At 45.5% G+C, this 27,800-nt stretch overlaps 2 protein-coding genes across 5 annotated transcripts in view; one reads left to right on the plus strand and one right to left on the minus strand.

Annotated features, from left to right (window-relative positions):
- Tube1 (tubulin, epsilon 1) overlaps positions 1-12,529 on the plus strand; it is a 19,543-nt gene extending 7,014 nt beyond the window's left edge. The window contains exons 5-12 of one of the 3 annotated variants that reach the window (NM_001399016.1): positions 2,104-2,219; positions 3,665-3,786; positions 5,819-6,006; positions 6,192-6,367; positions 7,289-7,429; positions 9,460-9,600; positions 9,899-10,073; positions 11,493-12,521. In NM_001399016.1, the coding sequence (NP_001385945.1) occupies positions 2,104-2,219; positions 3,665-3,786; positions 5,819-6,006; positions 6,192-6,367; positions 7,289-7,429; positions 9,460-9,600; positions 9,899-10,073; positions 11,493-11,651 (1,218 nt within the window). In that variant the 3' untranslated portion in view covers positions 11,652-12,521. Of the gene's footprint in view, positions 1-2,103; positions 2,220-3,664; positions 3,787-5,818; positions 6,007-6,191; positions 6,368-7,288; positions 7,430-8,994; positions 9,115-9,459; positions 9,601-9,898; positions 10,074-11,492 lie in introns of those variants that run through there. The other 2 variants (XM_006256529.3, XR_010060729.1) reach the window with 2 other exon arrangements.
- Ccn6 (cellular communication network factor 6) lies at positions 11,514-27,327 on the minus strand. Of its 2 annotated transcripts, NM_001170483.1 has the most exons (5): positions 27,280-27,327; positions 21,245-21,542; positions 17,631-17,873; positions 14,910-15,103; positions 11,514-13,239 (listed from the first exon to the last, which is right to left on the minus strand). In NM_001170483.1, the coding sequence occupies exons 1-5, from the start codon at positions 27,325-27,327 to the stop codon at positions 12,958-12,960; spliced, it is 1,065 nt and encodes a 354-aa protein (NP_001163954.1). In that variant the 3' UTR covers positions 11,514-12,957. The 2 variants fall into 2 exon arrangements, with proteins under 2 accessions (NP_001163954.1, XP_038954954.1); XM_039099026.2 differs by lacking the exon at positions 27,280-27,327 and having other exon boundaries at positions 12,774-13,239; positions 21,268-21,406.
- Between the last annotated feature and the right edge of the window lie 473 nt (positions 27,328-27,800).

Raw genomic sequence — 27,800 nt, forward strand, 5'->3', positions numbered from 1 at the left:
ATAGTTACAGCCTTTGACTTACGAACTGAAGCTCGGAACTGCTTGCCGGCCTGGTCCTCGTGGCTTGCTCAGCCTGCTTTCTTATTCCGCCCAGGACCGCCTGCCTGGTGGTGGCACCACCTAGAGTGCGCTGGGTTAAGTCAATACATTGTTTAAAACAGTGACGTGGACTAGGCTGCCCAAACACATCGTTATTATCAAAATAGGGATCGTTACAGTCAATGCGTTTTGGTCAATGAGAAGTGAGTTTGTTATTACTCTACTGTAAAATCCATGCTTTGAGGGTTAACAAACTCTTAGTATTTTTCTGCATCTTTCTGATTGTGGAAACATTTTCCTTGCATAACGGTATCCAGGTACTTGAAGAACTGGAAGGTGGTTGGCCAATATGGTGGATAAGGCAAAATGTAGTAGCCTAGTTCATCCAGCTTCTGAGGGTTGGTGGTAGGGTGGTTAGGCTCTCTGCCTTTACAAGGATCGGGCCATTTCTGTTGGCTCATGGCAGACTCAGGCATTGCGGTTCCAGTGTATCCCTTCAGTTTGCTGAGCTGTAAGAGTTCCTCTAGGATTCAGAAAGACATGGATCAGACCAGCAGCAGACCACAGTGACTACAACACCTTACACACACGCATGTGTATGTACTTGGCTTTGGACATTTTGGGAATTTTAAATTTTCAAATCGTGAAATTTTGGAAATTTTAAGACTTCTCAGTCCAATCTAGAGTGGTCCTAGGAAGAGGGAGCATGTGGTCCTAGGAAGAGGGAGCACGTGGTCCTAGGAGGAGGGAGCACGTGGTCCTAGGAGGAGGGAGCACGTGGTCCTTAGAAGAGGGAGCACGTGGTCCTAGGAAGAGGGAGCACGTGGTTCTTAGAAGAGGGAGCACGTGGTCCTAGGAAGAGGGAGACGTGGTCCTTGGAAGAGGGAGCACGTGGTCCTAGGAAGAGGGAGCACGTGGTCCTTGGAAGAGGGAGACGTGGTCCTAGGAAGAGGGAGCACGTGGTCCTTAGAAGAGGGAGATGTGGTCCTAAGAAGAGGGAGACGTGGTCCTTGGAAGAGGGAGCACGTGGTCCTAGGAAGAGGGAGCACATGGTTCTTAGAAGAGGGAGCACGTGGTCCTTAGAAGAGGGAGACGTGGTCCTTAGAAGAGGGAGCACGTGGTCCTGGGAAGAGGGAGCACGTGGTTCTTAGAAGAGGGAGCACGTGGTCCTAGGAAGAGGGAGCACGTGGTCCTAGGAAGAGGGAGACGTGGTCCTTGGAAGAGGGAGCACGTGGTCCTAGAAAGAGGGAGCACGTGGTCCTTGGAAGAGGGAGACGTGGTCCTTGGAAGAGGGAGCACGTGGTCCTAGGAAGAGGGAGCACATGGTTCTTAGAAGAGGGAGCATGTGTCCTTGGAAGAGGGAGCACGTGGTCCTTGGAAGAGGGAGCACGTGGTCCTTGGAAGAGGGAGCGCGTGGTCCTAGGAAGAGGGAGCGCGTGGTCCTAGGAAGAAGGAGCACAAGGTCCCATTGGCAAGCCATTCCTGCTTTCATTGGCTGTATCTCCTTTAATTTTATCTTTTATATTCTTATTTTCTAGTGTAGACTATCTCCCCTGTCAGTATAATCAGAGCCTATGACTCTGCCTTTGAACTGCTTGAGCACAGTGAAGGGGCCCTTGTCACCTTTACCATCTGTCAAATGTCTTGGCTTTAGCAGTTAGCTCACTTGAACTGGACATTTCTTAGCTAAAATTGTTCCATTTTGATTTCTAGTGAGCAAATGCATTTATACATCCTACATTTAGAAATTTGTTTCTGGTCAGAATTGCCTTCTAGATGTCTAAGACCCTGTTAGAATTCAATTGAAAGGATTATTGGGTTCCTTTGTTCTTTACTGGTCCCTTTGGAATAGAGTTAAGAGTTTAGAATCCACTTTTTGATTGGGTTTCATCATTTTGAGCTGGATGAAATTACCTTTTTAATCCTTACAATAGATTACATAAAGAAAAATTTCAATCTTAAATTGTGAAAAAGAATAATATAACTTGTATGTAGCTTATGAATTCTTGAATTTATAGAGCAAATTACTGAAGGAAGTATGTTAAATTTAAATCCTCTTTTCAGGCTGTTTTGATTGACATGGAAGAAGGAGTGGTGAATGAAATTCTCCAGGGCCCACTGAGGGACGTGTTTGATAGCAAACAGCTCATCACAGACATCTCTGGCTCAGGAAATAACTGGTGAGGCTACCCTTAGTGTCCTTAGAAAAGGTTGAGCATTCGTTTCCGTGTCGTGGTGAGTAATGAAAGCCGGCCGCGATTTGCCTTTCCAGCCTCACCCTTCTGACTAATTGACAGCCATGCTTCAAGGTGCTCAGACACTTTGTACTTTCTTGTTGTTTAGCAAAAAGTGAATCATGAGAATGTGATGTGCTCAATTCTTAAAGGTTTAATATTTTTAAAAACTTTTCCTGTCTGTCTGAATCAACAGAATTAGCAGAAAGATATAAGGCAAACTATTGTTCTTTTTTCCCACCTGAGGCAGAGGCTGTTTTGACTCTTAAACATGTAATCTCTTCGATTTGGAAAAAAATGCACCCCAACAGTTAAAGAATTCACATTGATTTCTTTTTCTCTTCCTTAAAAATTAAGTTTCCCATTGTTTGTAAATCTCCCATTGTATTGTATTAAATATCTGCTACCAGTTACTTGGGTTCACACGTAGAGTTCAGATGTAGAATTTTATTAAAGCATGAATTTGGATTCTATGTGTCAGGAGACTGGGTGTCTCCATTAGGGTTTTACTGCTGTGAGCAGACACCATGTCCAAGGCAACTCTTATAAGGATAACATTTAATTGGGGCTGGCTTACAAATTCAGAGGTTCAGTCCATCATCATCAAGGCGGGAACATGGCAGCGTCCAGGCAGGCCTGGGGCAGGAGGAGCTGAGAGTTCTCCTAGCAGAATCCTGGCTTCCAGGCAGCTAGGATGAGGGTCTCATTGCCTACATCCACAGTGACACACCCACACCAACAGGGCCACACCTAAGAGTGCCACTCCCTGGGCCGAGCATATACAGACCATAATACTAGGGAACCAAAAGGCCTAAGAACGGAGGCTGGCTGACCGCCCACCTAGCTTTCCTCTCGGGCTATGTATAACTCACTGCATTCGTGTGTGCCAAAGCTGCATCACACGGAGGTCATGTTTGTTTTGTGGTCTGTCATAGCGTCGCTCCTAGACCTGATCAGCACAGGCCTTCACTGTCATCTGATAATGCAATGTGACCAGTTTGTCCTATTTTAAACCAGACAAATTAGTTGGAAAATTTTCGTTTTGGTATCTGTTGAGTTGACCTTTTTCTGTTTTTCTGTTGAATATAAATTCACTGCAGTTCAGAGTTTAAATGGAAATTTAAAAATATAGCTGAATTATTAATTTTTATAATTTATCTGGAAAAAAATTGAAGATGAAGTTTTAAAAACTAGTTAATACTGCTTGCCTATAAGGATATTTGAGAATAATTTGCGTGTTATATGCGATGAATAGGAATTACTATGTGATAGAATCGATTTTGTAGTATAATTTAAATAGTTCTCTGTTTTTCTTCAATCTTTTTCAGATTGAGGAAATAATAAAATCATAATCAAGGATATTTTTTTTTAATCTGTATTCTTATTGTCAGGGCTGTGGGTCACAAAGTTTTTGGAAGTCTTTACCGGGAACAGATTCTAGAGAAACTCCGGAAGTCGGCAGAGCACTGCGATTGCCTACAGTGCTTCTTCATCATCCACTCCATGGGAGGAGGTAACGGCCCTCGCTGTGGGAGCGTTTGTGGGGTAACAGCCATTTGCTGTGGTAACATGCGTGTGCGGGGCCTATTGTCAGACCTGATGCTTGCTCAGCATCCGCCAGCAGACGTGTCCAGTCTCCTTACAGTGAGGCGTGCTGTCAGCCACGGGGCTCCTGCTCAAGGACCAGACAACTGAAAGGACCAGGCTTACATTGTGTTGTATGGCCCAAGAGACGTAGGTCGGCTGCCTGGTAGAGTGTGTGTATGCTTCAGTGTCTGCACACTTTAGCTTCTTCTAAAAATGTTGTGAAATTGGAGCTGAGGAGAGAGCTTACTGGGTACTGTGTTGGTGCCCGTGCTACACGCATGAGGGTCTGAGTTTGAGCTTGGGTGTGGGGCACGTGCTTCCAATTCCAGAACCAGGGAGTAAGAGGCAGACGGGCCCCTGGGCGTGCTGGACGCCAGCTCTCGAGCAGAAAGGACACTGGCATACACAGTGCTGGAGCACGGGCACACAGTGGAGCACATGCACAACACGTATAAAACTCTGAAATTGTCACTGTTGACCTTTTTTTTTTATTTTGAATTTTTCTTTCACTTTTAGATTCTCTTGTAACAGTTTCAGCCACACTCCCATGTGGTGCTTTTGAGAAAGGCTTAGCTTCAGCTGTGCCTGGTCAGCTTTATCCTGAGTAGAGTTGAGCTTTTTTGCATGTCCTCGTGTGGCCTGCTTATGAGAATACTGATCCTCTTGTAGTAACCCCTTCAAACCTCCCCACCCCCCTCCCATAACAAAAACAAACACTAAAACATTCACTCAGTTCCTAATCCCGCTCATCACAAACCTGACCTTGAGACCTGACCCACACTGCTCTGTCTCCCAGGTAATCTGCAATCCGAAATGGAGTTATCTTGCTCCTCTATTGATAAAACAGAAACAAAATGATGTGCTAATTCTAAAACAGACATATTAACGAAGTCTGGAAGAAAAAAATGATGTACTTTTCTTTCTAAAACTGATATTAAGATTTCACATTCCGGAGCTTGCAACAAAACACTGTCATATACAAAGTTCACATTCTAGGACTGGGGGTAATGGAGTCAGAGAAGGCTCAAGGCTTAGACTTCTGGGTTAATGGTGGATAAATGCAGCCCATGCCCCATACTCAGGAGCCTTGGCTTTACATTTTAGTCACAATAAACTGTGTGTGTGTGTGAGTGTGTGTGTGCATGTTTTTATATACATATAATTTTCATGCAACAACATAGCCTGCACATACCCCATAAGACAAGATTCTGAAAACTGCTTATTCAACAAACTACATCTGACACATTGCTACTTTTTTTTTTTTTTTTTTTTTTTTGGTTTTTTTTTTCGGAGCTGGGGACCAAACCCAGGGCCTTGCGCTTCCTAGGTAAGTGCTCTACCACTGAGCTAAATCCCCAGCCCCACATTGCTGGGGATTTTTACCACATCAACTTGCAAGCTCTCTTCACCACGAGTTTCACAGAACTAAGTGATAGGACCCAGTTTTCTCCTTTAAGTCCTTAAAATTTTCTGAATTTGTGACTTTAGACATCAAAAAGTTACGAGATTTCCAGAGTTTCTGCTCTCAAGTAAGTAGTGAGAGCATGCTGTGTTTGAGACTTTGGAAGTTCCAGGTAGACATGTTGTATTGGCTGTTAGAAGTTGCTTCATACAGTTTTCTATACTGTTGAAATGGTATGAACCTTGAGACCAAAGCTGTCAAAATAGGTTTTTGTTTTAAGTTGCTATCAGGAATACTGGATGCCAGCTTAGTTGAAGTTTTCATATTCAGTTCTTTTAGTATCTAATGATTAAAATACCAAAAAAAAAAAAAAAAAAATGTTAGAGAACACCATCCCGGACTCATGCTCAGAGTCTGAGATGGAATTTTAGACTTGAACCCTGCAGCCTGGCAACTCTCTCTGAGTTGAAAATCATACCTACAAGTAAAACATTCCAGAGTCCTCAGAATTGTACTTCAAGCCACTCGGGTTCCTTTCTCTGACATTTTAACTCAGGAACAGGCTCTGGACTTGGCACATTTCTGTTAAAGGTGCTTGAAGACGAGTTCCCAGAAGTGTACCGGTTTGTGACAGCGGTTTACCCTTCCAGCGAGGACGATGTCATCACCTCGCCTTACAACAGCATGTTGGCCATGAAGGAGCTCAGTGAGCACGCTGACTGCGTGCTACCCATCGACAACCAAGTAAGCTACGGAACTGGACATCACCGATGGGTGTTACATCCATCCTGTGCTACGTGTCTCTGCTTGTTCAGGACTTTAACCTTCTCCAGCTAAGGGAAGAAATATGTTTAATTTTTTTTCTTGCTAGGAAAATATCACCTAAGTCTCATTAATAACTTCTCAACCTATATTTCTTTTCTCTCAAGTCTTTATTTGACATCATTAGCAAAATCGATCTTGTGGTAAATTCTGGAAAGTTGGGCTCAGCTGTGAAGCCTAAGAGTCTCATTACTTCGAACACGGGGCCCGTTAAAAAGCGCCACAAGAAACCCTTCGACGCCATGAACAACATTGTGGCGAATCTGCTCCTCAGCCTGACAAGGTAGCCCCTCAGGACACCTGCAAACTCACCGAGCTTTGCGACATCCACACTGACTGTGCCTTATTCCTTTGTTGGTTTCAGGACACTGTTAAATCCAGCCTTGAGTGTGTTACAGCAAGCACCAGACCACTGAGCTGTAGGCCCAGCCAGTCATCTAGGCTGTTCTAAGTTAGAGGGGCTTTTCTTCCCCTTCAGATTGGTCTGACACTTTTTTTAAATTAGTTCTTCAAGAATTTCTTATACGAATTTGGTCATACTCACCCTCCTAGTCCCTCTTCCTACCCAACTTCCTGTCCTTTTCTCCCCCATTGAGGCCAATATGTGCTGCCCAGACACTCTCTCTGTGTCGGAGTTTCATGTGTTGGAGTAATAATCCAGCATTTCTCCAACTCTGTTACTTAGAGCAGAGTGGGTGTTCCGTGACGAGCTGTCTCATTATAGACATGCTGCTATGCTGTACACCAGCCAATCTGTTCATCTCCATCATCCCACTCAAAACACTCCCGTGCTCGGGGCTCCATTTCTCAAGCTTTTACGATTATGATCTATGATCGTGAATGTTGTTGTTTCAAGCAGACCCTTAATAAATTTAATAAAATTTCCACAATAAATAATTGTCCTGTGCGTGTTTAACTCAATAGAAAGTCTGTTTAAATGAGATGCTGTTAAATGTGTAACAAGCAGGGATAATAGATGTTGCTTGCACGCACTTTAGAGATCTAGAAGTAAGATTTGCCAGGCAGTGTGTTGTATTTTAATTGGCTTCATTCGTGACTGTTGATGAAAGTAAATTTCAGTGACTCAGAAACAAGAGTTCCGTTCCGCTCTTGTTGATCTGTGCAACAAAGGATCTGAGAGTATAACCTGCTGAATTACTGTCTTAATGAAAGTGCATCTCATTGCTCTGTGTTGGCCTTCTAGCTCTGCGAGGTTCGAGGGCTCCCTGAATATGGACCTGAATGAGATCAGCATGAACTTGGTGCCCTTCCCACAGCTTCATTATCTCGTGTCGAGCCTGACACCGCTGTACACGCTGGCGGATGTTAACATTCCTCCCCGGAGGTGAGGTGCAGCTGGCTCCCATTGCCTGAGACCCTGATGTGCTCTGGGGGATGCTTACATTAACTCAGGTCATTTGTATCAGTCTATTGGTGAGAATCCTAGAAACTGTAGTTGGTGACAGTCATTCCTCATTAGTCAAATAGTTCTTTAGAAGTAAGCTGTTTTAGAATGTGAGTATTAAACTGAAACTAAACCTGGTAACAAAGTGTTCAGGCTTTTATAGATTAATAGGATCCGGCAGATTTGAATGCTGACTCCGTCGCCAGCTGTAAGATCTCGGGCAGATGTCTTAATTCTTTGTCGCACTATTTGTAGGGTAGGTGAGGTATCATGTTTTAGTTCTTACCACAGCCAAGCACCGTGGAAGGCTTTTATGTAGTAGCTGTTGCATTTTCAATCCAGATCACCTCAGGCTACTCTTAGGGCCAGGCATGATAGATAGCACACTTCTTTAACCCCAGATCTCAGGACGTAGAGACAGGCATATCTCAGTAAGTTAGAGGCCAGCCTGGGCTACATGGTGAGTTCCCAAGCTCTGAGGCTGGGCCTGTCAGTGCATACCTGTGATGTGAGCACTTAGGGACAGAAGAAGGATGTTCATGGGTTCCAGGCCAGCCTGGAATACATAGTGATGCTGTCTCAGAAAAACAAACACCTGTCTGGAGGTGTCCCTCAGTTGGTAGACTGCTTGCTTGCCTAGCATTCATGAAGCCCAGGGAACCCGCAGAACCCAGGCAATGACTTACAACCATCTATAAGCTCAGTTCCGGGGGTTCTGATGCCCTCCTCTGGCCTCAAAGATCACCAGGCACATGACGGTGCACAGACAGACATACACACAGGTAAACACACATGCATTTAGCTCCTAGGGGATGATGAACTTGAAGGGCTCGTGCTGGCATTCGCCGTTGAAAGACATAGACAGGTTCTGCCTGACGAGAGAGGAGAAATTAAAGACTTTTATTGTTGCCTTTTTACATTTTTAACTTTTATTTTGTGTGTGCTGTGATGTGTTTGAAGGACAGAGAACAACAACTTGTGGGATTGAGTTCTCTCCATCATCTTGGCAATGGGTTATGTGCGAGAGAGTGAGTGCAGGTGCCTGCAGAGGCCCCGGGCAGCAGATCCCCTGGTGGTGTGTTGTAAGCTGCCCTGTATGGGTGCTGGGAATCGAACTCCTGTTTTCTGTAAGAGAAATGCCTGCCTGTAGCCACTGAGCCATCTCTCCAGCCCTCACATACTCCTTTTTAAGGTTAAAATTTTGGCAAAGTAGCAATTCTATATTTGTAATGAATATTACAGGTGACATTCGGAAATCTTATTTAAGCGAATAGCAAGCAGCCAGTTGTGCCAGTGTAGTTAGGACTCCTTGTCTGCCAGGGATCCTGTAACGATGTCAGCCAGAGAAGCCGTGTGTAGAGTGTGGGTCCCAGCACTGACTGTTCACTGCTACCGTTAGAACTCACCGTGTTTAAGAGGAAGGGGCATTTTAGTTTTAATGTAGACACACCCAATGTAAATTGGTAGTAAACTCTTTTTTTGTTTTGTTTTTTTACACTTTCAAGACAAGATCTCTCTGAGAAGCCCTGGCTGTCCTGGAACTCACTCTGTAGACCAGGCTAGCCTCAAGCTCACAGAGATCCACCTGTCTCCCAAGTGGTGGGATTTGCCACCACCACCCAGCGGTAAACTGTTTTGTAGTAGAATTTCTGTATTTAAAGTTCATCCTTTTTCAGTGAAGTAATCTGCTTGGTATATTTAGACAGAATACTTGTATCAACATTTTTAATTTTAATCATGTCAATTTCTGCTGACTGTCTTTAAAGTGTGCTAGTAAAAATCCACAAGGAACTTTTAAATGTCACACCTGGTCTTGGTGTCACTGTCTGTTGTGGGCTTCCCTGGGTTTTGTTTGGTTTTCAACATCTGCTGTAATGCAGATAACCCACGGCCATCGTGCCAGCAGGCAATTTCATGTTACGAGCCCATGTAGAAGAAAGGTTTTGATGAGCCTTGCCCTTTCCTTGTAGATTGGATCAGATGTTTTCAGACGCCTTTAGTAAAGGCCACCAGCTCCTCCAAGCAGACCCCAGACATGGTCTCTACCTCGCCTGTGCTCTCATCGTTAGAGGGGAGGTACAGATTTCCGATCTCCGCAGAAACATTGAAAGGTTTGGTTTTTCTTTTTAAGATAATTTTTGTGTACAGTTTGGGACAATAATAGGTGTGAAAGCCTTTGTTCAAATTACCATAAAACGTGACCTTAGATGAGCGACTCTTCACTACATGAAGTATAGTTCTTCATCGTGCTGTCACGCGATGCTGCCGGTTGTAAACACAGATGGCAGATGACAGCTTCGCAGCCGGACCGATGCTCCTATGTCCCTGTTTAGCTTATGTGGACCGAGCTGCTGTAAGGAGGCGGTCTCAGTGACTTAGTTCTTCTTACCTCTGGGTTTTTTATCTCAGATTAAAGCCCGCCCTGCAGTTTGTGTCCTGGAATCAGGAAGGCTGGAAGACAAGCCTGTGCTCTGTCCCTCCTGTGGGCCACCCGCATTCACTGTTAGCTCTGGCGAATAACACATGTGTGAAGCCGACCTTCCTGGAGCTGAGAGAGAGGTTCATGCGGCTCTACAAGAAGAAGGTAAGCACGCCATTGGAGATGGGCTAACGCTGTCCGGCATGTTTGTGGGGAGCTAGTTGCCATCCAAGAGACGTTCGCCTGTGCTATTTCCAATATAAATGAGAAATTCCATGTATTTGTAGGATTTAGGCAATATACTAACTTTGTTTTTTAAAAAATCATTTACTCTTTGACAACTTCACACATGTCTAGGGTGTATTTGAGTATTTCACCCCACACTGTCCTCGCTCATCCTCCCATTCCCTTTGGACCCCCAACAAGTCTCTCTCTCTCTCTCTTTCTCTCTCTCTCTCTCTCTCTCTCTCTCAATGACATTGAGTTTGTGGTTTTACTGAAGCATATGCAACTTAGCAGTGGCTACATCACTGAGCAAGAATGGCTCCCCCTTCCGTAGCTCTGCATTAGAGGTGGGGCCTCTTGAGCCCCTCCCCGTCCATGGCACCCCACTGGCCGGCTTCATCTGTGCAGGGAAGCACAGCTGCTGTGAGTTTGCGAGCACCGTGGCCCGCCGTGTGTAGACACACATGCACATGGTGCTCTGCCGTCCTCTCTTTCTGCATGCCTTCCGCCGTGTTCTCCAAGCCACGGTGAGTCAGGCGTGGGGGAAGGGACTCTGTAACATCCATTTATAGCTCAGTGCTCAGTGTCCCTTACTGACCAGTTACCAGTCTCCTGCACTGTCCACTGGAAGGAAGGAAGAACACTTTTGTGGCCAACATTGCGTGTAGCACTATTCTGTAGATGTAAATGAATAGCTTTATAACACGTCCATTTAGCAAAACAATGGTAAAAGATGTATAACCTCTAACCTCTGAGTCCTGGGCTTTTGGCATGGGTTACGGCTAAGCCCGTTAGGAGGGAGTCTCAAATCCAGTCAGAGACTGATTGATTACCTCATGTTAGTCACGGTTCTCTTGTACTGGTGAACACATCTTTAGGCACAATATTTATTTGACTTAAATTCCTGCTTCCATTTTAAAGCTGAATAAGCTGAATGGCCTATGCACGTTCCCTACATGCCTAGAACCTGCTTTGATCATATTTCCCATCATCCTCTTTTCCTTTCCATCTGAACTCCTCCTTCTGTTCCTCAGAGTCCTCCTACTTGTGTGTATGTGTGTGTGTGTGTGTGTGTGTGTGTGTGTGTGTGTGTGTGCGTGTGTGTGCGTGCGTGGGTGCGTGCGTGCCGTGCCCCACTCTAGGGATCCTTGGTGAGGTAGGAGTTAGTTACTCAAGGCTACTTACAAGTGGGTGTACCACTGAGTCTATGCCCCCCTTCCCCAGCAGCCATCAGCTGCTCTAGCTCCCAGGGAGAGATGGGTAAATGACCTATGGTTTTTAGCAACATTCGCTAGAATTCCATGGTGTAGTTGTATGCCTTAGAGTTCCTGGGTGGTAATTGTGACTTTTCAATTACAGGCTCACCTCCATCACTACCTGCAAGTCGATGGGATGGAGGAAAGCACTTTTACGGAAGCCGTGTCCTCTCTGTCAGCGCTCATACAGGAGTACAGTGACCTGGATGCCACAAAGAGCATGCCTGTGCCAGATGTGCCCAGGCTGAGCGTGGCCTCGTGAGGGAAGAAGCCGAGAGATGCAATGGTTACTTTTTTCTGATTCTCATCCAGTTTCGTCCCCTTTCTGTTTCAGCATTTTTTTCTGACTCAGAAAGCCCAATTTGTTTTCCACAGTATCGGGAAGTATTTTATCTAAAATGGTGGTTTCTATTTTATTACAACTGTTTATACCAGTGTGTGGTATCACTTCTAGCAATTCGCTAACATTGAGAGAGAGCCCGACATGGTGCAATCCCAGCGTCGCTGGCATGCAGGGGGACGTGCGTTCGGGGCCGACGTAGAGGAAGGAGCAGTTCTTCATGCCCTGTCTCTACTTGTAACTTTTATAATAAACGCTTTAAAAGCAAATGTGTGAACAGGGCAGCTTGTGCTGGCTGAGCGTGTCGCCGTTGTCGTGCGCACCAACATCTTCATCGGAACTGTGTGGCAAATGTTCTCATGTACTGCTCCGATCACCACATCTCCCTTCGGAATCGTCAGGGTTGGTCTCAGTGATTGAGCTTTCAAGGGAATAATTTTAAGGGGAGAATTCTTTTCAGGCAAAAATAACCTGGTGTGTGCTGACTTATTACTATTTTCTTTTTCCTTTCTTTGAGTGATCGTTTTGTGTTTGCTTTTTATCTTAGAAGTTTAGACTTTTATAGTATTTGGAATGAAAACTGCAGTATTTCAGTTATTAAGAGACACTCAGTTATTACAGACATTCTAGTTTCTCCTTCCTAGAAGAATCCCAACTGATATTCAGAACACGAAGATGATGAGTCTGCATTTATAGTGTCATCTTATTTCTAAGAGTTTTGCTGTCCCTCTACTAATGTGACAGGGTCTGATAGACTGTATTGCCAAGCACAGAATAAAATGTTAAAGTATGTCTTTTTATATCTGTGTTTTGAGACAGGGTTTCTCTGTGTGTAGCCCTGGCTGTCCTGGAACCCACTCTGTAGACCAGGTTGACCTCACACAAGATATCTGCCTGCCTCTGCCTCCCTGTGCTGGGATCAAAGGTGTGCACCACCACGCCCAGCTAGGTATTTTTCTTTATCTATGGAATCCTTACCTGGAGCCATTTGTCCATATGTTACATAATTATAGGCTATACTGAAGAAATGAGTTCTATTTAAAATTTTCAAGCATTCAGTTTTGTTTTATTGTATATGTTTTAGAAACTTCTATTGTCACAAATATAACAGGCAAAGAATAGTCACTCTTGTGTTTTAAATCCCTTAAGTAAGCCGTGCCCTTTTGCAGACACCTCAGTGTTTTCATTGCGGCCTGATTGAGCCTTAACCCTTCCTCCCCGTCTGGCTCTATAGGATCCTGAGCTCAGAAAATATGTCTCCTGGTTCTCCGCAGTCCCTCTGACACACACAAGATGTGACCCACAGCATCTGCCACTTAAACGACCCCTCGCCGGGGCAGTCGAACCTGACGGTAATCATTGTAGACTTGTTGGGGACGCAGCATCTCTTATCCAGGCAGATCCCACAGAAAGTGGGCCTGTAAGTCTGAGCACTTGAGCATCCAGAGAAAACAAACTTTTCAGCTTTGGGGAGTTGGAAAGTGGGTTGGCATGTTTCTCCTCTGGGGATCTGAAAAGAAACAGTTAAAAGGTTATCCTTTAAGTTTGAGAATTAGATCTCAGATATACTTATTTCTTGGGCACTGATAATGTTGGGTTTCAGACCCGAGACAAGCAGCCTAGGTGTCTATTAAACTATCAAGGTGGACCTGGCCTCCCGGTTCTCCCAGCATGCCTCAGTCACTACCTGCTACAGGGTGTGGCTGGCATACCCAGCCCTCTACCCTGAACTCCAGCCCAGAGACTGGGCTTCCTCCCCCACAGAGGCTTTCCCTGTGTAATGCAGACATTTTGGTCACAGCTCTGTCCCCACCTTCCTCTGCACTCCCTGCCCCCCATTCTCTGAGACCAGTGAGCCTACCCAAGAGCTGCTCACCATAAACCCTGCTTTTATAGTTGGCTTTTAAAACCTATTAACTAGTCGCTTGTGACATGTAGAAGCCTCTTCTCTATGAAATGCCCTCACCTTCCCACTCTGTCATACTATCAGATTCTCATGTTTCTTGTCCCGCCTTTCATCCAATTCTACAACAAACAAAACCTTTCTTGTTTTGTTACATCCCAAGAACCATGTCTTATTGTGTTTATTTACCTACGACTTAGCAGACTCCTTAGTGCATGTCACACAGTTCGGGGTGTGTGCCGGATAGAAGAATTGATATGCTTTAATTTTAAAGAATATTCCTCTTTAAATTGTATGTGTGTTTTACCTGCATGTGTGGCTTTAGATTCCCTAGAACTGAAGTTACAAGTGGTTGTGAGCCTGCGTGTGGGTGCTCAGAATCAAACATGGGTCCCCTGGAAATCAGCCAGTGTTCCGTCTCTTCAGCCCCATGGATGGTATTTTGATCCCTTTAAAGTTGTGGTGTCGGGTTGATAATGTGATAGGGACCACCTTGAGAACAAGACAGTTTATATCATTTCTAAAAAGTAATCTTTCCTACGTGTACATAAGTGATACACACAAGTATATCACTTCGGTCCTTTAAGTCCATTCTCCTGCAGCACCAGGCATAGCGGTGTGCCCTTTAATCCCAGCCCTCGGGAAGCAGAGGCAAAGGGCTACGTCTCTGAGTTCAAGGCCAATCTGGTCTACATGGTGAGTTCCAGTTCAGCCAGGGCTATAGAGGCCCTGCCTCCAAAAAACAGAAAAGAAAAGAAAAAAAAGACAATTCTCTTGCCTTGATCAAAAAATAGGACCAGCTCTCTTGGCAGTTTTCTGCCAGTTTTAGGATAACAGTCCTTTGGCAAGCTTGCTCTGTAACACACAGAGCATTTTGGTGTGGTGGTCCTCCAAGACAATCAGTAACTACAATCAGAACTTCTGTTTTCATAGCTACGGTGTAACAACTGAAACCTTACGTTCACTATTTTGGTTACACTTCTATAATTAATACGAGCAAAGAAAAAGAAGCCAAGAAAGGTCTACTCTGAAGGAATAGTATGCATGGAGGGTTGTAAGAGGCTGCGCTGCTCAAGACCCACCTGACAGGTGAAATTTTCCCTGCAGAGTGGAGCCAGACTAATGCCTGCCGCCCTTGAGATAATTGGACTGTAAGAGTCGCGGTGGTCAGGTGCTTTGTCTGCTGAGATCCAAGCATACCCCTCCCTCCAGGACACGGGCACATGCTGACTCCTTCCCACTGAGCCAATACTCAGTTAAGTCTGCTCACACGTTACCTTCCCTGCCTTCCATGGCTTCCTGCCGCAGGGCTGAATGTAGCACAGCCTCTTCTCGTTCCTCATTTCACAGTTGCTGTTGTCATTGGTCACCCGGTTAGAAATCCCCATCCCGCACGTCCTGGAGCAGGGAGTCCACCTTGTTGCTTGCACGAGACATTTTTTCTTCCAAGTAGGTGGGAGATTCCTGTAAGCTAAAATAAATGGAGGAAGTACATATGCACGCACGTATGTACGTACTTGGACTCCGGTTGTAAACATTAAGTCGGTATTTAAAAGTTCTAAGGCTTTTGCAAGGATAAAAGCTTACACTTTTAAGTCCCTGTACCCTCCAGTCAAGCATGGCATGTTTCCTAGAGGGTTAATGTTTTTGTCTTTACCTCTTCATATTGTTCTGCCTCTCCCATCCTCTGAGCATCAGGCCGAGTTCCCATCAGTGTCTGTCATTTGGTTGATTTTTTTTTTTTTTAGCAAGTACAGAAGTAAACATTGGTAGGATTAGGGGATTCGGGACATTAATCAGAATAGTGCAGGCCACCCTCTAACTCGTGACCCTTCTGCCTTCCGGGCATTAGGAATACAGGCACCAATCACCACGCCTGGATGTAAACAATGGGATCTTAGCACTTAAGTTTCACGATACATCAAAATCTGAAATAAAATCCTATTTAAGGATGAGATGATGAAAATCAGTTCTCTTCCACTTTTTAAAATCTAGCCTTAGAAGTGATGAGGATGAGGCGCAGAGGCCTCAGGGTGGATTGGAGGTCAGGACGACTCCGTGGTCAGTTCTCTTCCCCCTTTATGTGGAGCTTAAACTCAGGTCAGCAGCCTTGCCTGGCAAGCCTCACCAGCCCATTCTGGGGAAACTGTAACAAACTGAATTAAAGCTTTATAAACAGTCGTTGCAGTTTCTATCTCATCTAGCCTGTCACATCCCTTGTTGTCAGGACCACGGTATTCTCTATGCTCACCACTTAAACACTTAAAATCACCCGTGAGATACTCGGGGAAGCAACTGCGGATGAGCTATGAGTGGGGAACTGGACACCCGCCCCCCCACTGCCTGCTCTCAGAAGACACAGAAGATAATAGCTCTCCCGTCTCCATGAAAAACCGCCACGAGACTTACTGTAGTCCAGTGAACCAGACCCTTGGCTCAGATTAGTAAACAGCATATATTAATCCGTTACCTCAGCACGTTTCTTAAAGGTACATCCTGAACTTGGTATTTGGGGAGTAAGGTGGTCGGTTGAGTCAGTTAACAAAGCACAGGCCTAAGAAAATGTCAGTCACTTTGAAGCATGTGCTGCCTGATGACAGGCGACGTGGCGCTTCCTCAGGTGTAACCATGACACCCTGCTTGTGCACAAAGCTGAGCAGCAGGAAGCAGAAACCAAGATACCTACACGTAGACAATGGTTAAAGGCCTCCGTGCAGGAAGCGGACTAGAAGCCTGGCACACATCCGCCATGAATAAAGGTAGCCCAGATTACAGTAAAATCGAGGCCTGCGGGTCAGGAATTTGCTCAACATTCATTAAAAGGCAAAGAAATGATGGGATCCGTAAAACAAAAGCTTGGCGCTTGTGAGCACTGAGAAAAGCAGGAGGGTTACCTCCGCGTGCTCTGTACTGACCCAGCAGAAGCCAGATCCCATGGTAGATGAGGTAAAGAAAAAACCTTGACCCTCTTCACGCAAACATTCTAAAGGCTTTTCATTGACGTTAACCGAAGGCCAGGTTCCTGTGAGCTCATAAACGCAGGTTCACAGGTAAGCAATGGAGAGGCTTGGTAGACTGAAGGTACCCTTTACAGCACCGAGGCCTAAGTCTCAAATATCGAAGTGATGAGACTAGCTCTGAGTTCTTTTTGTAGCTTACTGTTTCGGAATTCTTAGGGACATTAGTAATGGCATTCAGTTAGCTGAGAGACCATGTAAACAATCTGATAATTTTTTAGTTAATTGACATAACCAGAATCCCTGAGGATTTATTTCTTCACAGTTTTAAATATCTAAAACTCACTTCTCTGATAATTTTTACTGGTTCAAGAACATAATGAAGTAAGCCTAGAGGAACCCCTGTCTGGAAAATTCTCCAGTGTGTGAGTTCAAACACCATTTACACGTGGCAGCTACATGCTCAAGATACACAAGCAGGACTCTCACGTGCTTTCCTGACTACATACATAGGTGCCTAGCTTTAAACTGATGGAGAATACTGTAGCTATTCAAATGTACTAATCTTCAAATATACATAACTTCAAAATGTATTAATCCTCAAAAAAATGTTTTTTTTAAAATAAACTTTCCATTTCTTCTGGTACCATATAAAAAACTTTGGAAACACACGAACTGGGTGGTCAAACTTCTTGCCCATAGTAGATTACAAATAAAAGGGTTTTTTTTAGGGTACTCGTGAACAGTATTTGTTCAACTTTCCTAAGAAAGGGGTGAGAGCAAGCAGAGGTGTAAGATTTTAGAAGTTGCCTGATCTAGTAAGGCAAATTTAAAATTCAGAATATTTTATTCGCAAAGCCAATATGTAAAGTTTTCTTTTCTTTTCGGATACTTGGCGCATACCTGCCCAAAGCAGTCACTTCCTTGCTAACTCACTGTAAGTCTCTAGGCGGCAGCCCAGGAGGTCTTACTGCCTGTGGTGTGGGATGGGGAAGAAACACAGGAAGCGAATCCCTGGAAAACAGCCCTGGGGAGGAGCACCTGGCATTGTTCTGTAGCCCGCTGAGCGCCCCTGCTGCGGAGATCCCTGGCCACAGTCCGGTGGATCGATCTTCCTTCCTCCTCTAGCTGAGGAACAATTACTGCCAGCCAGCTTGGGTCTGAAGAGGGGTGTGCATCCAATTGCCCCACTCACACAGAGGCAGCTGAACAGCGGGTGGGGCTGAAATACTTGGCCATTCTGATAATGGACTCCGTTGAACTCACATCCAACTGCCACAAGATCTGAAAAGAAAAAAAAAAAAAAACAGATTGTCAAAAAAGAAATAAAACTAAGTACCAGTGGGTTAGACCCACTCCAGTTGTAACTGTCTCTTTTATGGATGTAGTTCTTAATTTCTTAAGCCTCCTTTAGAATCTCACAGAAACATCTACAGAAAGGTTTGTCATGTGCCGGCCAGCCACGCGTAGTCCCAGCACTCCGGAGGAGGTCTGCAAACTCAGGTTCAAGGGCAGCCAGGTCTACAATGAGTTCTAAGACCTACAAAGCTCTACAGAGAAACCCTTGTCAAGAAAACAGAGAAAGAGGAGGAGGAGGAGTCCTAAGCTTGCAGTGAAATTCTTATAAATAAGTGTCTGATACCTGATGAGACAATTCTACACAGATACAGCGATACAAGCCAGAATGCATCCATAGGCAGTCTGGAGAAGCCAGAGTTTACCTGTGGTACTGCAAGGTAACCAAAAACAGGAGGAGACTCCAAGGCCTGTTCCTCTCTTTCAGGATCAGCAATTTCAGTGTCTCCCACCAACCCCTCAGAATGGCTAGAGTATTTTTAAAGAATCTGAAAAGTCAAAGCTCTTCAAGAAGAAAGCCACTGGGATGTGATGGGCATGGTTGCTGACGTGTGACATCATCAGTGGGACTGATGCCTTAGCATGACTTGGGCAGCACAGGCAGTAGCTGTGTTCTACCTTTCCTGCACTTGTACTTAGAATAGTACAGCCACCTTAACAGTGTTAAGTGGCACAGTAAAGTATGCCACTTAATTTACTAACCTCTACCCATTTACATTTAATATCCCGTATGGCAAAGTAAATTAAGTATTTGAAAGACCCCCAGAGTGAGGAGACCCTCACTCAAGTCTTGGGACCCCCCAAGAACTCACACAAGACCGTCCTTGCTGTAATCACATGAGGTTTATCAATAGGAACCAGTGCACTGGGGTCGAGACTCGTATCCCATGCAGGAGCACAGGAGTTCAACCCCCAGTAGCTGGGGGAAGGGGTATTTAAAGGAAGAAGCCACAACCCAAGGGGGCAGGGATGGTGTCACTGGAAAATGTGGAGACCACCAGTGAAAAGTCACAAGGAGAAGCTTCCTGTCTCTCAAGATTGTTTTTAAGATTGTAATCTAACTTTATGGTCAGCTAGTGCCTAAGAGAGTTATCTTTACTAGGTCCGGATCTCGTATCTAAGGGCCTTATCTTTAAGCCCTTTTATCTAGTTTCTGGGAGAGCAGGCTCAAGAAATGTGACCTTTTACCTACTTATAGGTAGAGAGCAGGGTCTGGAATTTGAGGTATTTAGGGCTTCTTAGGGCTGAGATAGCATTCAAAACTTCTGATTTTTTGGCTGTATTTTTTTATTCTTTCAATATTCAGTATGCAAAAGTACAATAGCAGTCTTAAAGAAAATGCTTCCGTTAGAAGACTCAAGTTTTCAGTTGCAATATTTCTTAAATAGCCCTCAGATGGGTGTTCAGACTTGGGTACTGTGGTGGGACTGAGATGATCAGAAGCTTGTCCTAGTAGCCACTTCTAAGAAAACATCTCAAAGTGTTTGTTGCCAGTGACGGAACCCACACTTCTCAGTGGGAAACTGAGAGCCACTGCTGAGACTTTTCTATCAGACATGTTAGCTTTCTGCTGAGAGTGATGGTTTAAAATACATAACGGGATACAGTTTGAATAGGTGCACAGTAGCAAACCAGTACTTTCCAAATACCCAGAGACAAAACCATGCAGGAGTCAAAGACCAACTCCAGGGGATGCTGTGTTTGCTTTTGGTTTTACAGATAGGGTCTTCCTTTCTGTTCCATTTCCAGCACCCATATGGCAACTCCAGTCTGAGGATTAAGTACCCTCTTCTGACCGCTGAGAGGGGCCAGCTGTAGGTGTGGTACACAGACATACATAAAGGCTGAACAACCACACACACACACACACACACACACACACACACACACACACACACACACACACACACACAATTTAAAAATGTTTAAAAAAAAATAAGGTTTTTCCATGTACCCCAGACTGGACTCAAGCTCCCAATCCTGCCTCATCCCCATCAATATTAGAATTCCGCGTGAGACAGCTCCAGTGAGTTTGGTAATTTATGTTAGAGCTAAAGTTCATGGGTTTAGTCTCAGATTCCTGGGTGCAGCTAATTTCTAACCCTAACCCTAACCCTAACCACTTGTCGCACTTGAATATATCAGAAGGATGGGTGTGCAGGTCTGCAGAGCATGTTGACGTGGCCACCCTCGTCTAATTGCATATCTGTGCGGAGCCAAGTTTTCCTCAGACTTCAACCCCAAAAGCAGCAGCTTGGAGAAGAACCAGATGGAAGGATCTACTCAGACATTGAGCTAGACATTAGGGAGGCTTACACTAAAGCAAAACGGCATTCTCTTCACTAAAATTTACTTTGCTGTCGGTAATGGTCTTTTTTAAAGAAAATATTATTCCCATTAGCTGGTGGGTGTGTTACGTTGAAACAAACTTTTAAATTTAAACGAAGTTTTAAATTACAAATCCATCGACTATCAATTGACAAAAAGCCCACATTAGCAGAAGCTCCTGTCCCCAGTAATTTCATTTGTCATTCTGGGTTATCATCAGCATGCTGTCGTTTTAGATGGTCTGAGTCAGACATGCACTGAGACTCAGAGAGCCCAGAGTCAGGTTCTGCTTTGCCAGTGTGTGGCGATGAGTATGAGGACCCGGTGGTTAGTCAGGTGGACACTAGAGCAGAAAGTGAAGTCCACGTCTACGTCCTCACGGTTTGCATCATGCATTTTAGAAGGGGATCATTTTCTCTTTACAGAAGTGGCTGAATTCAGGTTTATTTTTCAAATGGTGTTAACAAAAGCTGCCATTTTGAAGTCAGACCCTACAGTCATAATCTTTTGTCATTTTTTATCATGAAAAGCAGCTACCTGAGACAGACTTTAAATCTGTCATGCCTTTCAAACCAGCACTCAAGGCAGAGGCAGGTGGATCTCTATGAGTTCTAGGCCAGCTTGGTCTATATAGCAAGTTCCAGGACAGCCAGGGTCAAGTAGGGAGACCTTGCCTCAAAAAAAAAAAAAAAAAAGAAAGAAAGAAAAGAAAAGAAAGAAAGAAAGAAAGAGAAACAAAAACTCAGCTGAGAACTACTGCAATATAACTTTAATACAATAAAAAAATAATAGCCTTTCAAACATGTGTCTATGGCCTTCATGTATCATCCAGTAAAACCCAGCCATCCCACAGGGGCACAAAATCTAAATCCATTTTGCATGTAGCCAAACTGAATTCACTCTGAATTAAGTTATAAGGGGAGAAATGTGTCTCAGTTCAGCCGTTTCCAACAAGCCCAGAAGACACTTACATGCACACACGCCTGTCTCGTACCTAGGCTTGTCCCGTGAGTAGTCACAGTACAGGCCTTTGTGTGGGTCACAGCTCTCGGCTTCGTTACAGATGTCTCCTGGTTGCTTGGCACAGATTTTGCAGCATCCACAGCCATCCCTCACCAAGCTCACCCCAGGAGGACAAGTGGGCACCTGAGGGGGGCATCTGCAGGGCCAGTGGCAGACCTCTTTACGCTGATACACTTCCAACGCTGCTCCAGGCTGTCCTCCAGGGGTCGCACCCGGTGGCACACTGCCCTGCGCCCTACAGCAGAGCTTCATTCGGTGATAAAGGTTAGAAAAGAATCCTGAGACTACTCATGGGTCTGGAGGAGAAATGTGCCAAAAAGTCTTCCTCCTCCCCCCTCCTCCGCACTGCCCCTCCCCCTCCCTTCCTCCTCCCTTCTCCTCCCCCTCCCTCCTCCTCCGCACTCCCCCTCCCCTCTTCCTCCCTTCCTCCCTCCCCTCCCCGTCCCCCTCCCCCTTCCCCTCCTCCTCCTCCTCCCCCTCCTCCTCCGCACTGCCCCTCCTCCTCTTCCTCCCCCTCCCCCCTCCCCCTTCCTTCGCACTGCCCTCTGTCTCCTGCATAGCTTTCATCCTCCTTTTATTTGCACTGAAGCTTCTTGGTTAATTTCTCTCCCTTCCCTCTCTTTATCTCATCTCCTGACCAGCTCACTCTTCTGAACTCACTAAAAGGACCTACTTAACCGCTCCACCTAGGTGGACCACGCTCTCTGTTTTCCTCCAGTCTTTTTTTCCCCCTACTTGAGCAAATGTGTTTTTCCCAAAAGACCTTATACATTGGGTCATGCTGGGCTCATACTCTAACATCCAATCTCATTGACAAATCTCATCGATCACACCTTTTAAAATATACCACCACCACTCCCGCCTGGCCTCCTACCTCTCTCCTACCAGTGTGGTCCAACCCACTATTGGCTTTCCTTGGGTGATTAGAAAAGCTTCCTGTACAGTCACCTTTATTCAGCATTTATGGTGACTTTTTTAGTCAGTTCATGTCACTCCAGGCTCACAGCATGAGTCCCTCTCGCTTCATTGTAAAATCCTTTCTCTGGCTTTCATTACAGCGGACCATCATCCCAGATCTCCGGCTGGATAGCCTATTCTGGATGGCACCCTGGACTCTTGAGTTTTGTTACTTTGTTGCATGGCTCTGTTTGTTCGTGGTCTCATCTTGTTTTCTCCCACGCTATGCACCTGTGAAACTGAATTCCCAGCAGAGACGTCACCACTGACCAGTAGGCCCACATAGCTGACTACCCAATGGGCATTGATACCCGAATGTCCTCCAGGGAAAACCAGGGTTCAAAGCCCATCCTGTACCTAGACTGTGTTTGGAGTCAGAAAACTTGGACTCATCCAAGCTCCTCTCCCTCACATTCTTTAGCCCCTTCTTTCTCGTTTTACACTTACTACATACCATTGTATCTGATTGTATTACTCCCAGTGGCTCCCAATCTCTGTGGCTTACCTTGCAAACTTGCGAGCATGGGACCTTCAAGTCCTGCTTGCCCTGGCCATGGCAACCCCTTTCTCTACCATGCCCTACTCTTTACGAGATACCATGCCACATTCTCTTCCCTGTTGCCCCATGTTTGAATTGAAAATAACCATAGGCTGTTTTGAAAACTTTGTTCTTCGCTTGTAGTGCTATTTTGGGAGATTCTAAAAAAAAATTGGGGTGGGAGGGCATCTAGCTGAATGAAATATGCCACTGGGGAGTATGGGTATATTTATCCCTGTATCCCTGCCTGCTTCTTCGTCCACTGCAATGTGATCAGCCTCTGCCATCATGAGCTGAACTGTTCTACCATTTGAATTTACCCCACCACGAAGGGTAGAGCCCTATGAAACAATGAGCCAAATATTTCTGTCAGACATTTGTCCTTAGCAGTGCAAAACTGATGAACAGACTCCCTCATGAAATGGCCACTCTCTGAACTGTCCACCTAGAAATAAATGTTCCTTTTTCCTGTCTTTTTTTTTTTTTCTATTCTTTTTTTCGGAGCTAGGGATTGAACCCAGGGCCTTGCGCTTGCTAGGCAAGCACTCTACCACTGAGCCAAATCCCCAATCCCCCTTTTTCCTGTCTTGAAATATCTTTAGACTGTCTCAGAAATTAAAGGGTAACACCGGGGAAAGTCCATGAATAAGAGAAAGTCATGATGGTGGAAGAGGAAAGTGTTACACAGAAAAGAGGTGACTTAGCTGAAGAAGAAGATGGGGTGTAGTGGCCACTCCTGGTTGTCAACTTGACTGTATCTGGAATGAACTACAATCCAGAACTGGAAGGCTCACCTTTGATCCTGATCTTGAGGCTGGGAGATATGAGTTTCTGACCTGGATCTTGGTATGGAGGTCATGAGGCAAAGTGGCTATGAACCCCAGGAGCTTAAGGCAAGGGGATCTCTGAGTTCAAGGTCACCTGGGACAAAGCAAGTCCCAGATCCAGGCATGGTGGTTCACACCTTTAATCTGGGACACAACTTCTGCTGGGGACCTACATAAGGACATTGGAAGAAGGAAGGTGTTCTCTCTCTCTCTCTCTCTCTCTCTCTCTCTCTCTCTCTCTCTCTTTCTTCTTCTTCTTCTTCTTCTTCTTCTTCTTCTTCTTCTTCTTCTTCTTCTTCTTCTTCTTCTTCTTCTTCTTCTTCTTCTTCTTCTTCTTCTTCTTCTTCTTCACCTGCCTCATGGGACTGAGCCACTGCTAGATCCTTGGACTTCCATTCACAGCCGCTGCTGACCATTGTTGGGGAGTTGGACTATGTTTACTTATAGAGATTACTCATGGGTTCTGTGACTCTAGAGAACTCTGACTAATACAAGGGGTACCCAGAGATGGTGCTTACAGGAAAACAAAACCCCAAGCTGTCAATTTTGAATTCTGTGTCCAGTGAACCTAACATAATAAAAAATAAAAGCAAATGGGGCCGAGGAGATGTTACTGCAAATGTGAGGACAGGAGTTCAGAACCCATGTAAATGCACACACCATGCAGAGATGTGTCTGCACCCCAGCAGTGCAGAGCATACATCTGTACCCCAGCAATGCAGAGCACGCACCTGTACCCCAGCAGTGCAGAGAATGCACCTGTACCCCAGCAGTGCAGAGCACGCACCTGCACCCCAGCAGTGCAGAGCACGCCCTGCACCCCAGCAATGCAGAGCACGCACCTGCCTGCACCCCCGCAATGCAGAGCACACACCTGTACCCCAGCAGTGCAGAGCACGCACCTGCACCCCAGCAGTGCAGAGCACATACCTGTACCCCAGCAGTGCAGAGCACGCACCCAGCATACCAGATGGGAGGAGGAAAGAGGAGAGACCCAGAAGCTCATGGGCCACCTGACCCATGTAAGCCAGGACAGGACTGCCTCAACCACGGTGAAAGGTGACACCCAAGTGGCACATGCACAAAGATTTTTTAATGAGGGACTAAAATTTTCCACATAAAAACAGTTGGGTTTTTTTTGTTTGTTTGTATGAGGGGCTTTTTTGGCTTTTTCTGTTGTTGTTTGGTTTGGTTTTTTGGGGGGGGGGTTGCTAGCAGATTCATGTCTCAAAAGTTACCAAGGAAATTGTAACAGATTATAATGTAAAAATACACAAAATAGGACTCACAGGGAGAAAGAAAAAATGTGGATAAGATAAGGAATTTTACATATTTCTCTTCTCAGATATTTTGTTTTAAAAGCAACACCTTAAGACAGAATAAAGCATGAAAATGTTCTAAAAACACAGCTCTGTGATCTTAACTAATTTCCTATTGTTTGCTCTTGGAGTATCAGTCTTGTGTGGAATGAGTTTACTACGTACTTGGTACCATTATTTGGACAGTTAAGGTGATTAAGATAAGGGCTGAATGTCTGGCACAGTGGCATCTAGCAGAAATTCACCATTTCGGCAATGCCATCAAACCCTGGGTTATGTTTGGAAGTGTACCCTAGGAAAGGTCGGTCTAGGGGTAGAAGCAGAAGAATCATTCCCCCAGGCCTGCAGGCATCCAGTCTAAATGAAACCACAGGTCCAGCTTCCGTGAGAAACCCTGACTCAAAAAAGTAAGGTGGAGAATTAGAGGCAGGCCCTCAGTGCTCTACACTGACCACCATACAGGCATGAGTAAGTGCATGTGTACACACTTAAGCTATTTGTACACACACCAGGCTGGTCATCGTTCTCACAAGTGGACTCTGGGGGAGTGACTGTATCGGGAGTACGCTGACCTGATCCATGGATTCACACATTTGTGGTTTCTCAGTTGAATGGACAGCAGGAAGGCTGTACCTTACTGAAGCCATTCGGGCTGTATCATTACATCTTCTCTGCCCCCTCTGTTAGCTCACAGATGATTCCACAAGGCTCCTCTCAGGGATCGAAGATCGGCTTAGGTCATCACCTGCCACTGTCACCTGCATCACCTGGGCCTGCCACCAGGTGCACTAGGTGCAGGCTGAGTATCTAAGGACTGCCCACCACCCAGCATTCTCTGTTCTCCTCATTCTCTCTCCCTCTTTTGATTCTTTTCTCCCCCTTCCTGCTCCCTTCATCATTGTTCACTCACTGCCTCTACTCCTTCCCCAGGTCCTCACTACTCTCCTTCCCCCAGTAAACTCCCTTTATACCAGATCTGTTACATGGTATCATTTCTGGGGCACACCTATGCACAGGCCGCCATGGCACCCCCTTGGCTCTTTATGTTACCCAACAGCCTCCTCCTCTGGCTTTTCTCTCTGTCTGTGAGGTAAGTTACCACCTTACCACACGCTTCTGCTGCTAGGTTGTGTCTCATCAGAGGTTGAAATGTCCAGCCTACAACCATGAACTAAAACCTCTGAAACTGAGAGCCAAAATAAACCATCCCTTCCTCCAGTTGGTTTTCAGGTTATTTTATCACTGTGATAAAAACAAACAAACAAACGACAACCTACCCATGTATCCTTAAGGCAAAATTAAATACAAAATTATATTTTCTGGTCTAAGCACAAGATCTTTTTGTATTTGCACTTATTTTTTATTCTGTACATCTGTGCTGGAATATTTGCTATTTAAGAACATGTCCTAGCCCTTAGGTGAGGTAACCACCTGCCTCTCCATAGAGTGCAGGAGAGGAGAGAGCTGGGTGCAAAGCTATTGAAGAAATGTACTCCAGCCGTGACAGCAGGAAGAACCCCATCAAGGAGAGCCTCCTTTTGAGACCTTACACCCCTAGACAATAGAACAACTTCCTTTATTGTGTCCAATACCCCTGCTGCCCAGGTCAGGTTCCGCTCTCAACCCTTCCCTGTTTTCTAAGAGGTCAGAGCTCCGGCCCCCGGCCAGCAGTGACCTTCACCATGTAAATAAATCAACAAGTAACTCTGCCTTAAACTTCTCATTCAAAAACACTAAGTCAATGAATGGTTCGTTTTAAATTAAACTTCATAGGCTCTGCCCTCGGAATTATTTAGAGCTCCCGCGGACAGATTCATTCACAAAAAGTGAGAGAGCCAAGGCTTGAGGAAAGGAATAGTAAACAGTAAAATTTTAAAACTAAATGTTCCTTCCTAAGCGTTCTTTTCAAACAAGGACAGGTTTAGCTGGGGGGAAAAAATCATTGCCAACCCCGTTCCCCCACCCCCACCCCCCAGGAGCTCTCTCTTTGCACACTGCAAGCTGTGGAAAGATGACCTCGCGCCTGTAACCTCTCAAGAAGGGATCATGTTTATAGCTGTGGCCGTTAGTGCTACCCATCCGAGAGCTGGGGTGTAAGCAGATATAAGGGAGCACTGTTCACACATCGCAAGAAGGCTTCGGAGTGTACACCTCAAAGGGGGAAATGTTGAGCATCTCTCACGAAACTCCCGAGCTAAAACCGAACTTTCTGGAAAGGAAAATGGCTCCCTGTTTCTCATTAAATAATTACCCGTGTGTATCTTTCCCCCATCTCCTCCTTGACGTTTTCCTTTGGACCTGAAGATGTACAGCTGGAGTCTGAATGTGAAACAAGGACTTACCTGTGTCAGCCCAGTCATGAGCAGAGTGCAAAAGAGAAGTCTGTGCATGATGCCGGACCGTGGGAGGATGGAGAGATGGAGAAGCGCTGGACACAAAGCTCCCCTGTCTCCTGCACAGGGAACCACGTCTCCACCTCCTGGCCTTCAGACTCACAGGCTGCACTTTCCGTCCGCGAAACTGTTCCAGTGCCCTGCGTCTTTCATTGGACTTCTAGAAGCTCCTTGGGTCTGCACGGTGTGCGTCAGGAGAGGCCAGCGCCTTCCTGCAGGGACTCTGCGAGATCGAGTGGAGGCTTTTCTCTGAGGGAGGGCTGGCACCCTGTTCTTGAGATTTGAGCCCGTCTTCCAGGACATGGGTGGCATTAGACGCCTTCCCCACCTTGCCCTTGGTCTCTGTGATTTCTCTGCCGGGTGTTGGTCCCATCTCTTCCCTTTTGATGTCACGTGAGTTTCACCTCGTACCAACAGCAGATTCTAGGGGTCTTTCCTGCCTCTGAGCAGCCCCTACCCCAGCCCATGTC

The sequence above is a fragment of the Rattus norvegicus genome, chromosome 20 (assembly GCF_036323735.1).
Source record: "Rattus norvegicus strain BN/NHsdMcwi chromosome 20, GRCr8, whole genome shotgun sequence".
Classification (NCBI taxonomy): Eukaryota; Metazoa; Chordata; class Mammalia; order Rodentia; family Muridae; genus Rattus; species Rattus norvegicus.

Bases quoted from the DNA above. Each gene is read 5' to 3' on its own strand.
- Ccn6 (NM_001170483.1), bottom strand. From the start codon at position 27,327: ATGCACAGACTTCTCTTTTGCACTCTGCTCATGACTGGGCTGACACAG. The intron at 21,543-27,279 runs GTAAGTCCTTGT...CACCGAATGAAG, and splicing joins TCATGACTGGGCTGACACAG to CTCTGCTGTAGGGCGCAGGG. The intron at 15,104-17,630 runs GTGCTCCTCCCC...CATTTATTTTAG, and splicing joins GGGCTACAGAACAATGCCAG to CTTACAGGAATCTCCCACCT.